General features: G+C 42.8%; 1 protein-coding gene across 1 annotated transcript; it reads left to right on the top strand.

The window, feature by feature from the left end:
- The first annotated feature begins 4,865 nt into the window (after positions 1-4,865).
- LOC105047168 (GATA transcription factor 15) lies at positions 4,866-6,061 on the top strand. The gene is made up of 2 exons (XM_010925975.4): positions 4,866-5,472; positions 5,559-6,061. Exons 1-2 carry the CDS (start codon positions 5,011-5,013, stop codon positions 5,886-5,888), a joined length of 792 nt encoding a protein of 263 aa, XP_010924277.2. The 5' UTR covers positions 4,866-5,010; the 3' UTR covers positions 5,889-6,061.
- Positions 6,062-17,747: the final 11,686 nt, after the last annotated feature.

Below are 17,747 nucleotides of genomic sequence, written 5' to 3'. Positions count from 1 at the left end.
CCTTTAACTCACCGTATGGGCAAGTCGACTGGATCTCCATACCCTGGCCCCTCAGAATCGATCTCGTCGAAAGCTGATCTTATGCCACATTCCAAAGAAAGAGGCTCACCCACTAATATACCCCTATTCTCCAAATCCATTGCATCCATCCACCTGATTGGTTCCTTCTAATATAATCAATAAAGATCTGCCGTCACTGCTCTCGGAGAGCAAGAGCTCCTCCAAACCCTAACATCCAGGCTATTGTGGATCGGAACAGGAAGGGCCAATATCTGCTCCTCCAGCTGCTCTTCAAAAAGATGAGCCACCATTGCTGGATCCCATCTAGCACCATTTGCATTGAAGAGGCTGTCACTCATTATAATGGCATCCGTCACTTCATGACTAATAAATTTTAGCCATCGACTGAATGGAAGCTCGTCAATCCACTGATCATGCAGGAGCCGCATAGATTAACCATCACCTATTAGCCATTGCATCTGAGCAATGAGCTCTGGAGCACATGCACAGATCTCCCTCCACACAAAAGATGCAATCCGATTAGACCGAATCTCCTCGCTTACAGTCCAAGTCCTCTATCTAGTCCTCATCATCGTACTCTATAGGCTCTCTGGGTCTGGAAGAATTCTAGCCGTATAGCGAACAATCAGGACCTCACATCTTGCGATCAGAGACTGAACACCAAGTCTCTTATCCCTCAACGATTGACACACCACCTCCCATGTCAGTAAATGCACTCTATCTCCACCTCCCGATCTTTGCTGTCAATTTTTTCTTTTTCATTTATCCTTCTTATAATTTTTTGAACCAAATGCTGGATAGGATCATCCATTCTTCCAACTTCATCCATCTATCCTCTCATGACCCTAACAAAATATATGGTACATGCTAAAAATAATGATATGGTACTCTGGATGGTCAAGTATTCCCGCTTGTCCATCTTAAGTTGCACTTGATTCATTCTTAACAATCCAACTATGGGTTCATTTTAAGACTAATATTTAAAGTGTTTTTTTGGGGATTGGACCTTATCTATAACCATAAATTTTATTGAATGACAAATACTATTTTGCAAAATCTTGCTTTCAAAAAAATGAAAATGACAAGCATACACATATGATGGAATGTTCTTGTTTAGACATCAGAGACAAATTACTTCTACTACTGGTCTACTCACCTGCAAATTAGTGTTGACTATTAAATAATTAGCATTGGATTTACAATCATCATATTCTGCATAAGCCATGAAGATACTTTTCTTTCTTTGTTTAATTAGATGGTTAGAAGACACACCAACTCAACCAATTGGTAAGGCATCATTTAGGTATTCTTTGAAGCAGAAACAACCATCACTAATTAGTTGCATTAAATATGGCAGGCTTTAAAATTCTTTAGCAATGCGTGTGCATATATTTTTTATTGCTGTTAAAATTGTTGATTCATAAATACAGATTATTTATCATTGAGCAACAAAATTTGTCAAGCATGGATATATATATATATATAGTCCTCGTCTGCTCGGTGAATGTAAATTATAAAGTACTCCGTATATTTGAAACCCATGCAGCGGACATCGTCGACAGGAGTTGTTTTCCTGGGAAATTAATGATAGAGCTAAGGCATTGACAAATATAATTTTGGTAGCTTTTTCATGGACACATCACCGAAATCTTCTCCAGAACCCGAGAATCCAGTCAATCTCGATTTCGTCCACGGGAGGACCGATTTTAAAAAGCCGTTGATGTTCACCGATTCATGGGAAAAGCGTCAGGCTGTGGGGACGCAAGAGAAGGACCACATCAGATGGGTCATATCAACCCGGTCCAACAGTCCGTTACATACGTAAAGCTATAACACACTGGCCTGGATCATGAACGCCACGCTGATGTGCTCTTGTGCATGATGACGTGGCACGTAGCGGCCGTCCAAGGTGAAACAAACTTCCCAACGTATGTCTGGGTCGCACACCAACACGTGTAGATTCCCACCAACCTGAAACCTCCACGTCAGCAAAACTCGCGTGGATCCCATGTTGGATCGCATTAGATGCACTAGGATGGTTACGTGGCATGTGATGATTGGTGCATGGAATGTTTGGGTGTGTGGCGGTCACTTCAAAGTGTTGTACCCCGGTCAAGAGAACTCGGTTATCAAGGAAGGATGGGGAGATGGAGAGAGATGGATGGGATTTTTTTTTTTTTTTTTTGAATGGGTATTATTTTGGTATCTATTTTTTCCTCGTTTTAATTTTCTCTTTTTCGGGGACGACGCTCGCTCGTTGTTCGCTAGGGTTGGATTTTATAGGCAGAGAGAGAGAGAGAGAGAGAGAGAGAGTGGGGGGGGGGGGGGCATCTTTTGGAAAGCGGTGGTCGCCAAAACCGATCGCTCTCGCTATCTCACACACACACTCTCTCACCTCGAACGCCGGACGCCAATCTCTAGGCTCCGCTCTGGCGACTGTCGGGACAAACTTTTTGACGACGATCTCCTTGGATGGATCAGCTGATCTACCAATAATACCGAACACAGTGCATCAATCTAGCTGTTCAGCTCGTGTTTGAAATAACGGCCGTTATAATATTATGACAAGGTTAAAGAGGGCTCATGGGCTCCCATAATCATACACATGTTAGCAACGGATCCACATGGTATTGATACTGTTCATCATGAATATTTAACACTTTATATCAATCCCCTGCTGCCATGTTGGATGCATGATTAATTGAGCAAAAGAGCACAATAGTATTCGGTCAAAAGAGGACAAAATAGTATGATATGTAGCACACTATACATATTCTGAAGGGACCTTTCAATGGCTTTCATTGATAACAATTGTCACCACTTGCATACTTTACTTTTATCTATGCAAAAGAGAAAGATGTATTATACACTGGATGATATATTGCAGCTGTAGGATAACCCAAAATTTGTCCATCATCAGGATAGATTCATGATTTTCCACGAGCAAAATTCAGATCAAAAGTGTTTATCGGTTGGATTTTTTAGTTGGATCAACAAGGATTTGAACAAACATCACCGTTTTGGCTTAATGCTCCTCAATCTCTATTATATAATGGCCAACAACTGCTCATTCGTTATAATAAATTGTTTTCATCAGATCAAACAGACCTAACAAAAATGGAGCAAATAGCGGCCGTCGTGTAACCTTGCCAGCACATCCTTATTCGGTCCCACGACCACGTGGCAGCTGATTCATGGTTGGAGGCCCAAGTATGAGCAGTGGCAAGGGGCCAAGGGGACAGCTGATCCTGTCGGGCAGAGGAGGGGTTTGGTTGTTAGAATGATGGGCTCCATCAGCTTTCACTTTCTCTTTTATCTGAGCTGCTCCCTTTGACCTGGGAAATCGACGCAGTAACAACAGCTCACGAAGCCGTGCCAAGGGGCGCGCAGGGAGGGATGATTAGCTAAACAGTAGCCTAACTCCTTTTCCTGCCCAGACTTTAGATAAATCGACGAAATAGATTGATACATCTCCAATATTCTCTTCTCTTCTCGCTTTGATTGGTGTCAAAAGACGGGATCTTGCGCCACTGACCGACCGGTCCTTGGACCGATGATTCGGCCCGGCCCCCTTTTGAAGCGTCCGTAATCATGACCGAAGCCGTCTCATATAAATCCTTCCTCCCCTCAGGCTCAGGCTCAGGCTCAGGCTATCCATAATATGATATCCTCCTCTCTTTTCCTTTTTGTTTTTTCTTTTTCCTATTTTCACATTTCGTTACGAGAACCACGTACGTACGTGGAGAGGTAATCACGTGACAGAACTGGACAAGGGGAGGCTCGTCGTGGAGATTGACACGTGCGAACCCAAGCGTAAGACAGGAGATCCGGTTCGCAGAGCCTGCTGGTCCTTCGTGTGTAAGCGTGACACGTTCCACGTTTACGCTGATCCGAGGGAGGACAGAGTAAAGATCTGGTGTGGGGCCGGTCTTGGCTCGTGCCTGGCCATCTAAATCCGTGCCTCGTGATCGGGGAAGTGTGAGATTATATGGAAGACTGTTCCAGGAGTCACGTGGGTTCTTTTGACCGCCCAGGGACCAACCCCATCTGTCTCCTCTGACCCGCATTGTTCGCTGCGCCTCCTAACCCCTCCTCTCTCTCTCTCTCTCTCCCCCCTTCTCTCTCTTTCTTCGGCGTGTCATGATACATCGTCTTGCTAATCACGTAGACCCAGACCTTGTCACACGTCGTTGTGTTGCATAAGTAGCGCGGAGCAACGAGGAACAACAACGCCAACTTGGTTGCCTAGCCAAAATCGAGGAATACATAGAGAGAGCCAAGGCAGAGAAAAAGATACGTTGGAGAGAGACAGAGAGAGAGAGAGAGAGAGAGAGAGTGTGTGTACACAAAGCCCAAACGACCCAGCTACTGAGAGACCGAGGAGGTTATCTGACTGACTTGGACTGAGCCGCGCCCCCACTGCACCTCTGCAGTGCACCCATCCCGGAGGATCTAATCCCTTCCCTCCACATCCCTCTCTCTCTCTCGTTAGACGACACCTTTGTACCGTTGCTGACCGGTCTTCTCCAACCCCCATGTATCCTAGAATTGTTTAATACTGGCTACGGATATAGTAATATGCTCATTTCCATTTCCAAACTTTGTTTAAGAAAAATTCTATAGTTTCTTATTCTCTCTCTCCTTCACAAAGCCTTAAAACAGACAAACCCCGATCTCCCATTTCCCTAGTTCCCATGCTACATGGCTCGCATTATTTTGTTCCAAGCCCCCATTAATTAATCTATTCAATTAACCCGGCTGTCCTTTGTTTGCTGGCGCGACTGCATATATAACCACATTATATGCACACACGCACACACAGACATTGTAGCTTGTAGTTGCCCTTGCCATTTCCCATCCCGATGCCCTCCTAGTACGTGCTCTCCCCGTTTTTAAAAGCCATCCCAACCGAGTCTGCCTCTCCCCTATCCCATCCTCCATTGAGTTATTCTCCTCCTGGCGCTGAGCTAGCTGTCTGTCCTTGGGATAATGCTACACCAGTGTGGCCACCATAGCGGCGGGGGTATCTCAACCCCGTGCTCTTGTGGCCTCCTCTACGGAGCTTGCGGCGCGAGTGGCAGCACCTCCTTCTCCATTCTCTTCCCGGGAAAGCAATCAGCCATGGATGAGGTGTTCGATTCTGGATATCCTATCCCGTCCCCATCCTCAGTGGACTGCACCCTATCCCTCGGCACGCCATCGACCCGCCGCACCGAATCCCACAAGCCCCCACCCACTTCCACTCCCATCCAGCAGCCGTCTTGCGTGTCTAGCTTGTGCTGGGATATCCTATCCCCGTCTAGCAAGCAACCGTCGGTGGCCTCTCATGGACCCACTGGACCAACCAATTGCTCCAACCTCGGCGCTGACCCCGTCCTCCTCGCTCGTAGGTGCGCCAACTGTGACACCACCTCCACCCCCCTCTGGCGTAACGGCCCTCGTGGCCCCAAGGTAACGTTAAGCAGCTCCGTTATTCACTCCTATCTTGCTACAAAATTATATGAAGTTTATCCTCACCAGTTTTATCCGGAATACAGTCACTTTGCAACGCGTGTGGGATCCGTTACAAGAAGGAGGAGCGACGGGCGGCGGCGTCGACGGCGTCGCCGACGTCGTCATCGGTAGTGTCGGCAACGGCGGAGCAAACGGGGATCGGGTATGGGTACCCACGGCAGCAGCAGCAGCAGCAGCACCAAGCGTGGAGTTGTTATAACTCGACGGTGACGGCGTCAAAGAGCCCTTCAATCTCGACGTATGACGACGTGATGGATGGGGAGGAGGTGTCCTACCTCTCGTGGCGACTCAACGTCGTCCCCTCGGCCCAATTCCCTGTCCGGGACCGGCCCAGCCTCTTCCAATATAATTAGAACTAATTATTACAAGCAGACGTACCCTTTAGTTAATAGTTAACTCCCTTCGTTATTTTTAACGTGCATGGTATCAAAATCAAGCCACATGATGATGTATTATTAACAATGGATGATAATAGTTTTGTTTTGTCAGTAAAAGGGCGAGTTTTTAGTTATTTATTTCTTTTTAAGTCGGATTGGTACATTTGGATAAATATTTAGACATGGTCGTGGAAGTTTTGTGGATGAGGAGGGCAGAGGGTGGTTGGAGCGGTGGGAATGTGATATGAGAGAAAGTTAGAAGCTTGTTGGAGTGAGAAGGAGAGGGGAAAGAGGATGGGAGAGAAATCCAACGAATGGCCGTACAGCAACGTACTTTGGGGGTCGCAGTGTGCTTGCTTTCACGCGGGAGGCTCACGCTGTCATCCATCCGGAATCCGGAGTTACGTGGCTTGCGTCCTCGAGATTCCTCTCTGCGGAGTGATGCCAAGATTGTGAAACAAAACAAGGCTTGTCGGTGACACATGGATGCTGGCGTAGACTCGCGAATGGTGCACGAATCCCATCGGAAAACACGTGTAGAGTACTGATTCACGAGAACTGTAGATCCTTTGATTCGATGAGCAGTAGCAGAACAAGGTGACAGGTTGGTGTGGTCATCTGAACCCAATGAGGTCCAATATTGATCCTAAATGAGTTTGAGATAATTGCATGGTCTACTTAGGTAGTGGAGCGAACGGCATCTGGAGAGAAATTTTTTGTGCATCGTGGATGGAGTAGAAAATTCGATATGAAGCACACCACTTTACGTGATTGATTTATGTAGCAATCATTTTTCAATACAATTTAATATTTATAATTTTATTTTTTTATTTAAAAATTTTATATGATGAAAATATTTTTATTTTTTTAAAAAAATTACAACACCTTGTGGTATATTATGACTTTCTATATGCAGGATGTTGTAATATAGTTCAGAAAATTATGATATCCTGTATATATTATGGTATTTTGCATCAAATTATGACTTCTTGCACGTAGGATGTCATAATATGATCCTAGATGTCATGATATGACCCAAGATATCATAATATGGAAAAGATATTTTTGTCCAACCACTTTCCAATATGTATTTAATGCTTGCAGTTTTTTTTTTCATTCGAAAATTTTGAATGTCAAAAATGCTTCTATTTTTTGAAAAAAATTATGATTTTTTGTGTATATTATGACATCTTGCGTTATATTATGATATTTTTTGAACAAAAATTATGGTTTTCTAGATGCAGAATATCATAATATGGATATAGGATGTTATAATTTTTTTAAAAGATAAAGATATTTTTGTCATTCAAAATTTTAAATAAAAAATAAAATTATAAATATTAAATATATATTAAAAAATAGTAACGACATAAATTAATGGGATATAGAAATACTCTCCACATTGGATTTTCTACGCGGCTCGCAGTGCACGAAGAATTTCCCCTGCAAGCAGATATGAGGGTTCTCTAATTAAACAAACATGGGCAAATGCGCTATGCCGTTGTGATGGCGATCTCATCTTCACTAGCGAAGCTTTGGACTGGTTGAAGATAAGGAGCCTCACTAATCATAAGGGCATGTTATGGGTCTACAGTCCCATAATTTTATTTTGAGAACTGGGATGGTAGAAACGCCAAAATTAGGGTGAGGAGGAAAACGTACGAGAAGAGTTGGCCTAGGATGCTTTCGAGAACATTTAGCTTTAAATACTTTTTTGAGTCAAAAACAATGAACAGTTTTGTAAAATGAAATTCAAAAATATTGATGATGATCTATGGCATTTAAATTGACTGTAAATCAAAAATCATTAGTTTAAGGTCCTTACTTGCACATCAAATATAAAAATAAAATTGACCATTTTAATTATAAGTTATCATGTGTCCATTTTATTAATCATTTAAGAACATCTAAATTAGTTCAAATTTATTTGCATAATTTTTCAAATATTAAGATCAATTAGGTCAATGGTTTGCAATTGCAAATTAATGGTTCATGCTATATTTGCATTCACTAGTTTTTTTTCCACTATCAATTTCTCTACCAGTGAAACAGTTCTCTAAAATTTAAGAGAAAAAAAGAAATTTTCAATTGTATTCTAAATATTGTAGATCATCAATAACGGTGCTGATTTTCATTTTATAAGACTGTTTATTATTTCGATTAGAAAGTATTTGGAGCCAAATACTGAAATATATATCTTAGCTTAATTGTATCCATAGTAATGTTAGACTCGAGGAGCATGACGGTAGAACGACTCTTGCTAATTTTGTCCACAACCCAATATATTCATGATAACTAGCCGGATCCTTAAGTTGCATCAAAACAACATTGGATCAACTTGGAAATGCTAATATGGTGTAGATCGAACCTTAGGTCAGCTGAGACGCGAAATATTTGGTGTTGGAAGGCCCTTGGCTCTTACGTACGTAGCTGAGGCCTCCAGTTCGCAAAGATACTTGGGAATGGACTAGCACTGAGGGGTCCTTGTGCCACGGATGTTCATTTTGAGCTCAAGCCTACCTTAACTCGCATGGATGGTTATAATGAGGACCTCCCAGTTGCCTTCTGGGGTAACGGTGGCATGTGGGATAAGAACATATATAAGAATCGCATTATGGAGGATTTTGGGCCAAAGCAGTCTCGGCTACTGACGTCCCCAATGAATGGGTCTTGGATACCTCCAAAATCTAACATATAACCTGCATGATGCGCATAATATAATTTATATATATATATATATATTTAATAATTTTTGAAGTCAATAATTATCATATTATGTTAATAAAATATATATTATCAATAATTTCTTTCGCATTGCTACTCAACATATTACCTATAGTATTAAAAATTAAATATTATAAAAAGTCTTTATGTTATTGCATTAATTCTATAGCATTAACGTCTATTTGGCAATCATACTATTTTCTCAATGTTATACTAATCTCTATGAATCATGATTGGATGATGTGGATATAATATTCCTAGATATGAAGGAATTGTAAAATATAAAAAAGTGATTCTATAGAGCTTTATCATGATATTTGAAGTAAAATTTATTTTTATATATGATATGGGAGAATTGATGGAATTTATTGAGCATTCTAAGATACAATAGAGCTATTGTATGTCTTTGCCTGATATAAAGTAATTTTTTAAAAAATATATGTACTCAAAGAAAAAAATTTTAGGCAAAATATATGAGTATCCTAAAAACATAAACAAGCAGCGGCAGTCGTTAATCCAATCATGAAATGTCATTACATATTTAACTTAGAGCATCAGCAAGATGATGTTCTCCTATATTTTTATTTTTTTATTTATTAACTAACTTGATAAATACATAAATTGCTAAAAATGTTATTATATTAATGAATTTGAGTAAAAGTCATGAAGGATAATTTGGCACTCAATTTCACTTACTCGTACTCGATTGTACTCCTAATCTTGAACTGCTGAACAAATCCGGTCTTCATCCGTTTAATAGGCTTCATTTCCTGCAATTTTTTAGATAGTCCAAGAAATCATAAAATTAAAGAAGTGGAGTTTTATTGAAATGACAGATCAATGATCTTCTTTTCTTCTCATGATCCTGGTTCATAGGAAGGAAAAATTTTAATTCTATTTATGATCTCTTATACTGATAAACAAAGGAACCGATTTTTGAGATTAAAATAGTAAAAAAATATAATCCAATAACACTGGAAGGTAAAATTCTAATTTTTACAAAAAAAAAAAAAAAAAGCAGAAGAGATCTTGTGGATCTTCTTATCACATGATTCATTTTCGGGTCCTTTATCTATTGTGCTATGATCAACATTCTTGTCAAAGCAAAATAAATACCATCACAATCTGCTTTCCAATGAAATTAAAAGAACATATTCATGTGACATATCATTAAGATATTGATTTAGACTGTGTATAAAATTAAATTTCTAAGTAATTAACTTCTAAATGGAATTCTAAATAAGTATTTATTTTTTCAGAAATAATTACTTATATACACTATGAAAATATAGCCTTTACGGATAGCATACTATTTGATTCTCTTTATTGAGTTGCCATGTTTTCTAATGAGAGTGGTATGGTTGTTATTACAGCTCGTTAGGATGATGGGGATCGGAAATGTCGGTCAAAAGAACGTGCTAAACCTTACGAAAGAAAAAATGGGACGTCTTAAAGGATGGCTGGAGCGTTGTGGTCTTTTGGGAGTTGGAAATTGTGAGATCGAATCGATCAAGACCTTCAGATAGATGGGTCGCCTTGAGATCCAATAGTCCATCAAATGAATTTATTTTTTATCTTCATTTTTTTTGTCCCGATGCCACATGTTCCTGTTAATTAACTTAGAAATAAATATCTCTTCTCACTGCGTTGTATGATGCCATGTTGTCTTCATTCATTTAATGATGGAGAAAGAGGGAGGCCGTTTCTGCACGGGAAACACAAAAAATAGGGTTAATCTGGTTATTTAATGGTCCCCGTTCAAAGAAGGTGGGCCTCCTTGGCCCGTTGATGCGTGGAATGCGAATGAACTCTATGGGAGTGGAGAGAAGAGGAATCAAAACCATTCCACATCGGTTTTTTTTTTTTTTGGGTTGCAACGTTTTATCTATTATATTAGATCAGAAGCAAACAGGTTTATAAAAAAGTTTGTAAACAGAACCAAAAGGAGGAGGATATGAATAAGTTTTGTTTTTTTTTTTTTTTTATAAAAAATAATTTCTTGTCATATTAAATGCTCGAAAAAATTACATCTTTACCAAAAAAAAATTACTGATACAAAAAAAAGTTCCGCCAATTTCATATAGATATAGAGTAATTCTTTGTGCACTACGTACGATACAATAAGAGCGCACCGTCTAATAATATTGGGACATGTAGCACATATAGATGGAATAGATATTTAATACTATTTAATTTTTTTTAAAATTTTTAATAATAAAAATATTTTTTTTATAAAATAAAAAAAAATATTATTATTACTTCCTGATGTCTTGTATAACTTTCTATGAATATATATATGACATCTTGAATGATGTATATGATTTCCTATATTTTTATGATATTTTGAACAATATATATGACTTTCTGATATCTTGTATGATTTTTTGTGAATATATATGACATCCTAAACAATCTATATGCTTTCTAATATCATATATGATTTTTTATAAATATATATGATATTTTGAATAATATATATGCTTCCTAACATGTTATATGACTTTCTGTGAATATATATAACATCCTAAATAATATATATAATTTTTTATATTTTTACGACATTCTGAACAATAGATATGACTTTCTAACATCTTGCATGATTTTCTGTGAATATATATGACGTTCTGAATAATATATATATATATATATATATATATATATATATATATATATATATATATATATATATATATATATATGACTTCTTAACGATAAATAAAATATTTTTATATTTATTGAAGATATTTTTGATATTTTATGGTACTAACATCTTCAAAAAAATCTAATTTTATAAATAAATAAATTTTTTTATAAAAATAAATAATTTTAAAAATATAAAATTAGAGCATATTTATAAAAAATAAATGTCAATTTAATTAAGTAATTTTAAGCATCAAAATGATGAAAAATTATTGAGCAATTTAATACATTTTTTTTATTTTTCAGACACAAATTGGAGCAAAAATCAACTCAAAATATCCTAAAAATAAAATTTATAGTCTTCGATGCACGATGGACCGACCGCTCGGTCCACAGAAGCAATGGCGCAGTCCATTGAAAATGCTTCGCAGCGCATGACACAATCTACAACGGGCAGAAGAAAATTTTTGCGATCCAATGGCTCATATCAATTCTGAACGAGATCAGACGGTCCACATTCGTTGCCGGCTGAAAACTATTCAGAAGAATTTTTTTGTGCAATCCAACGGCTGAAAAATCCATCCGATTGCTGATTCGACAGCTAGCATTCATCCCGATTGAGAATAAGAGGGGTTTTGCGTGATCCAATGATCAGAAACTCATCAAGAGCCCGATCGGATGGCCAGCATCGTTCCCGACTGTGATAAGGATATGATCTACATGTTTTAGGCTAATCTGGGTGGTCCATTGAAGATCCGACGGTCAGAAAAAAATGATATGGGTATTATATGATTTCTAAAAATTTTAGGACTCCTTTTGCCACCAAAAAAAGATAAAAAAATTTATCTATAAATAGGCGGTCTAGGAATAACAGTAGGGAGGAGAAAAAATTAGAGAAAAAAATAAGAAAAATTTAGGGATCCAAGAGAAAGGATGAATATGAAGCTAGAGATCTTAATGCGTGGCTAAATTCTTTCAATCCAGAAATACCATGAAGTCTATAAACGAATTTTTATTTTCTTTCATGTATTTAATTTTCATACAATAAAATTATATTTTTATTTCATATCTTTTTATTCTGAGATATTGATCTAGCCTATACGGTCTGTTGGTGCAAAAATCTGCCTGCGTCGGAGAAGCTGGAGTCGAGGGAGTCGCGGTCGCCGTCGGGACCTACAAAAGAAGTCTAAACCGGAGATGGGGTTGCTCCGGCAAGACCCTCCGACGCTCAAGTCAGTTCTCTACCTCAACAAGAATGGAGTGCTCGAACGAAAATTTTAGCAAAGTTTCTAGGTAAAAAATGAGAGCTTAGAGAATAACGTATCTGGGGTCTCCCTTTTATAGGTGAAGGGAGCAATAGACTGATAGCGATATTTGTAACCGTCCGGCAGTGGGCTGCCCACGGTCAGGAGGAGTTTGTTGCGAAGAGTAGTGGAGTGGAATCGTGGCTATCACCGGGACATGCCACGTGGAGTCTGTCGCGGGGGGTGGAGCGGCGTCCGTTGTCGCAACTTGCCAGAGGATGGAGGAATCGCGTGGTATCCGTCGCAGGAAGTGGAGCAGGATCGTGGCCATTATTGCGGTCTGCCAAAGAGTGATGGAGCCACGCGAAATCCATCGCAGGAAGTAGAGCAGAGTCGTGGCCGTTGCTGTGGCCTGCTAGAGGGTCCAGGCATGTCGACCGAAGTCCGGCTGGAGTGTCTGGCAGAGAGGGGTGGCTAGTTGCCCATCTGAGAGGAGCTCGGAGTCCGACTCTCGTGGGAGTTCGGACGAAGTCTTCCAGAAACTCCTCAAATATCCAACTCTTTCTCTCCCCAACCTCCTGAAGGGGCAGTTTCTATTCAACATCGGCTTGAGCCCCTTGGATCCCGCCAGTATTTCATCTCTCCTTTTCTTTTCTTCTTTTTCTTTCCTTTCTTTTCTCTCTCCTACTTCTCTTCTTTTCTTCTTTTCCACGCCCTCTTTCTCTTTTTCTTCTTTTTCTCTCTTCTCTTTTTTTTTTTTTTAGGCATGGACGTCGAAGAAGCACAGATGCTTGCCAGGGGACTGAAGGCTCTCAAAAGAAAGGGCACCGCGGCCTCCGGGCTGGCAAAGAAGATCAGAGTGGAGGGGATGAGTTCGGCCGCGCCCGCCCAAGCGACCTCAGCCGCCGACGTCCTTGCAGACACTGAGCTTCCAACCACCCGGGCTTCCTCGAGGGGTTTGAGTTCTCCTACCGAGGTCCCCACTTCAGAGACCCATCCTGAGGAGGTGCCAGGGGGTGAGAGGAGGAAGAGGAGGAAGATCTTGGCCCGCAGGGTCGGCAGTCATCGAGCTGCCATCGAAGAATCCCGCGGCTCTGAAGAGGAGCAGGGGGATGATCCCTTTAGTGACAGGGACCTAATAAAAAAGCTGGTAGACGGGCGCTCACTGCCCGAAGTCGTCCAGAGGATCGTTCACGTCGATCCTGCACAACGAGTCTGGGACTCGCTGGGGGCCTTCCTCGAGGTAAGCAGATTCATCTTCCTTTCTTCCTTTCGCTTCTTCATTTAATTAACTTCTCAGCTCCCATTCTGACCCTCCGGTCGTCCTTGCAGTTCGGACACCAACTCCTCACCAACATCGAGACGACAAACAAGGCAGTGGAAGGTCAGCAGGCCGAGGCTGTCTGCCTTAAGGAAATGGCCCTCGAGGCGGCCAGTCTCCGAGAAGCGCTTGAGAGAGAGAGACAGACCTCGGCGGAACAGAAGGCCATCTTGGAGGAGATGGTGAGGAGGGCGGAGGCCAAGGTTGCCAACATGGCGGAACAGATCCCGACCCTGGTCTCGGAGGCCAGGGGTCAAGCGATGGAGGAGTTCAAGGCTTCCACCGAAATGAAGAAGTTGAAGGTTGAGTTCGGCCAAGCCGCATTCAATAAAGGGTTCGAGCTCTACCAGGAGAAGATGGTCGTGAAATTCCCCGAGCTCGACCTCAGCTTCTTGGATGAGGCTTCTGAGGATGAAGCCGGACCCTCCACCGCCGTCGCAGCCACCGCAGACCACCCCCAGAGGTGCCGAGTCCCCCCGTTGATCCAGAGGTCCGAGACCTCTAACCTTGTATTCTTCCTTTATTGCAATTTTTCTTCTTTCTTTTGTCTTCAAGAAACGTTCAGTCAATAAAATTGGTCTCCTCCTTGTGGGGGACTTTTCTTCTCTTCTTTTTCTTTCTTTCTTTCTTCTTCTTTGTAATGAGCTGCGTCTTAACGTATTGACCTCCCGATGGCAGCGCCCTGTCGAAGCGCTTCCCTTGCCCCAGGGGATTCCGCTGAAGTCCACGATCCAGCGCCTGAAGAAGGAAGTTCTTCATTTGACGAAAAGATCGAAGAAGATGGAAGGCGAGCTCCGCAGGTTGAGGGAGGGTCACTCCGAAGCGACCGCAGAGGCCACCCGCTTCCGAAACCTCCACATGAAGGGGATCATGGAGTACAGTTGGAGAAAGGCAAACTTCGAGAGGGAGCTCGAGGAACACAGGAAGTGCGCCAGCGATCGAATTTGGGCTCAAGCTGCCAAGATCAGTTCCCTCCGAGTGGAGCTGTCGGCCGCTCAGGAGAGGATTAGCCAGTTGGAAGGAAGCTCATCCTGGCTTTTGACTCGGGCCGACAACGATTGGGAATGGTCGAAGAAGGTCTCCGTCCTCCAGCAACAGCTCTAGGATGCCGAGGTGAGCTATGATGCGTACCGGACCGGCTGGCGCAAGCAGGTGGACGGATACAAAGGGAGGCTCAGGATGGCGACCGACGAAGTTGCCCGCCTTCAAGGGCAGCTAGCTGGAGGGGCTCAACTTGCTTCCGCTCAGGATTCCAGCGAACTCCAATCCTTGAGAAGAACCACAGAAGAGATATCTGTCGCCCTTGGGGAGGGGAAGGCCGAGTTGCAGCAAGTGAAGATCCAGTTGGCATGCGAGCAGCAGGCCGTCAGGGACGCAGAGGCAGAATCTGAGGTCCTGAGAAAAAGGTGTCGAGAGGCGGAGAACGAAAGCCGACGATTTTATCGTAGATACATGGAGATATTAATGAGAGAGAGGGAATTGGAAGCAGAAGTCAAAAGTATAAGGCACTCCCTGACGAGGGTCGAAGCCGAAAGTTCGAGGTCGGAGGAAGCTGGGCCCCCTTAGGGCTCTTTTTGCCTACCGTCTTCCCATGTATATATTTTTTCTTTTATTGTTTTGTCTTGTTCTTGTTGTTTTGCTTTTCTTCCTTTAGCCTGCTGGGCTTTGGAGATTTTGTGTTACCTCGTCCACGCATTGCATTAAATCATCGTCCGTCGAACTTCTTTTGTCTCTTGACTTGTTCGACGTCGGTGTTGTTCGGAGGTGCCCAGTCGTCGCCACGTTGATTTGCTTTTCTTGTTGTCCATGGCCATAGGCTCGAGCTCGTGGTCTGAACTTTGCATTACCTTGAAGGAGTCATTATTTTTCTGACCCGTGTCGAGAGTCTTCTTAGAGACCGGGGATGTTCGGTAGGAGCTCCCGTCTTTGTTGAGACGAAGTTTCCTATGTTTTTGGTGTAGTTTGTTTTCATCTGTTGTCGATGTAGTTCATCGCTTTCCTTTTTAATTTTCTTCTTCTTTTCTGAGTGAGATCCTCCCCTTGCTTTTTGCGGGGTCGCGTAGAGGTGTAGAGGTACCGTTGAGGAGATTTTTTCTTTATCCGATCATATTGGGCGATCAGGTTTTTGTCATCGTCAGGACGAGGTTCTCCTTCTGTTCTTGACGCAGTCGATCTCAGCTCAGGTTAGGACAAGGTTCTCCTTCTGTTCCCAATGGGACTGTGGGGGCACATAAAGGTCGTTGTAAGGGCCTCTCCCCCCATCCAGTCTAAAAGAATCGGGTCTTCGACTTTGCTCATGTCAGGACGAGGTTTTCCTCCTGTTCCTAACATGGCTGTGGGGGCACATTAGGGCGTTGTAGGGCCTCTCCCCCCATCCGGTCTAAAAAAATCGGGCCTTTGACTTTGCTCATGTTAGGGCGAGGTTCTCCGCCTGTCCCTAACATGGCTGTGGGGGCGCATAAAGATGTTGTAGGGCCTCTCTCCCCATCCGGTCTAAAAGAATCGGACCTTTGACTTTGCTCATGTTAGGGCGAGGTTCTCCTCCTGTCCCTAACATGGTTGTGGGGGTGCATAAAGGCGTTGTAGGGCCTCTCCCCCCATCCGGTCTAAAAGAACCGGACCTTTAACTTTGCCTATGTTAGGACGAGGTTCTCCTCCTGTCCCTAACATGGTCATGAGGGTACTTAAGGGCCGTTATATGGGCCTCTCCTCCGATCCGATCTTAAAATAATCAGACTTTCATTTTGCTCATGTTAGGATGAGATTCTCCTCCTGTTCCTAACATGACCATGGGGGCACTTAAGGGCCGTTATATGGGCCTCTCCTCCGATCCGATCTTAAAATAATCGGACTTTCATTTTGCTCATGTTAGGACGAGGTTCTCCTTCTGTTTCTAACATGACCTTATTTTGATTGTTTGAAGGGGTTATCCCCAGTCGTAACAAGTCCATGCCAAAAGGAAAAGACATGCAAAGTCGAAAGAAATTTTGATTCAAAACAAAGTCGTTAGTAGTACATTTACAGGTTTCTCGAGTCTCATGGTCGTGGAAGGTCTGCTCCTCCTTGAGGTCCTCCGGTGATGGAGTTGATGGTCCCGATTGGAGGTCGATCTCCGAGCTGCTCTTCCCTCCTTGGCGGTTCAGGTTGCGGCAGGGCCCTTGGCCGATCATCTCTGCCTTCAGATCGGCGTCGAATGAACCTGTCGAGCCGATCTCGTCTGATGAGCTCCTCGATCTCGTCCCGGAGCTGAATGCACTCTTCTGTATCGTGGCCGTGGTCACGATGGTAGAGGCAGAACTTGTTAGGATTGCACTTTCCAGGGTATGTGCGCATCCTTTCCGGCCTTGGCAGCTGCTCCCTGACCTCCATCAGCACTTAGATTTTCGAGGCATTGAGGGGGGCATAGTTACGAAATCTTTCTGGTGGAGAACCCCATCGAACTCCATGGTTCGAACTTCTCTGTCTACGTACCCGGAGAGGAGTATGGACACGCTTGTGTCCGGGAGGAGTTCGAGAACGTGGCCGAGCTTCTCTCGGCCCTTTTTCGACTGCGGGCTTACTGGAGTCTCCCGCCTGCCGCTCTCTCGCAGTCTCCTCATCCTTCATTTTAAAGGCTTCTTCTGCTCGGGCGTACCCTTCGGCCTGAGCCAACAGATCAGCAAAATTCCTGGGGTACTTTTTCTCCAGGGAGAACAAAAGGTAATTCTACTGAAGGCCGCCCTTCAGAGCGGCCATCGCTACCGACTGGTCCAAGTTCCGGACCTCCAGCGCGGCGACATTGAAACAGTTGATGTAGGTCCGAATGGACTCCCCCTCTCTCTGCTTGATATTGATGAGGGACTCCGAACCCTTCTTGGGGCGCCGGCTGCTGACAAAATGGGCTACAAATTGGTGGCTCATCTGATC

Source organism: Elaeis guineensis, chromosome 6 (genome assembly GCF_000442705.2).
Source record: "Elaeis guineensis isolate ETL-2024a chromosome 6, EG11, whole genome shotgun sequence".
In the NCBI taxonomy this organism is placed as follows: domain Eukaryota; kingdom Viridiplantae; phylum Streptophyta; class Magnoliopsida; order Arecales; family Arecaceae; genus Elaeis; species Elaeis guineensis.
Note: the sequence above shows the minus strand (reverse complement) of the source record. Positions and strands in the feature narration are given on the sequence as shown.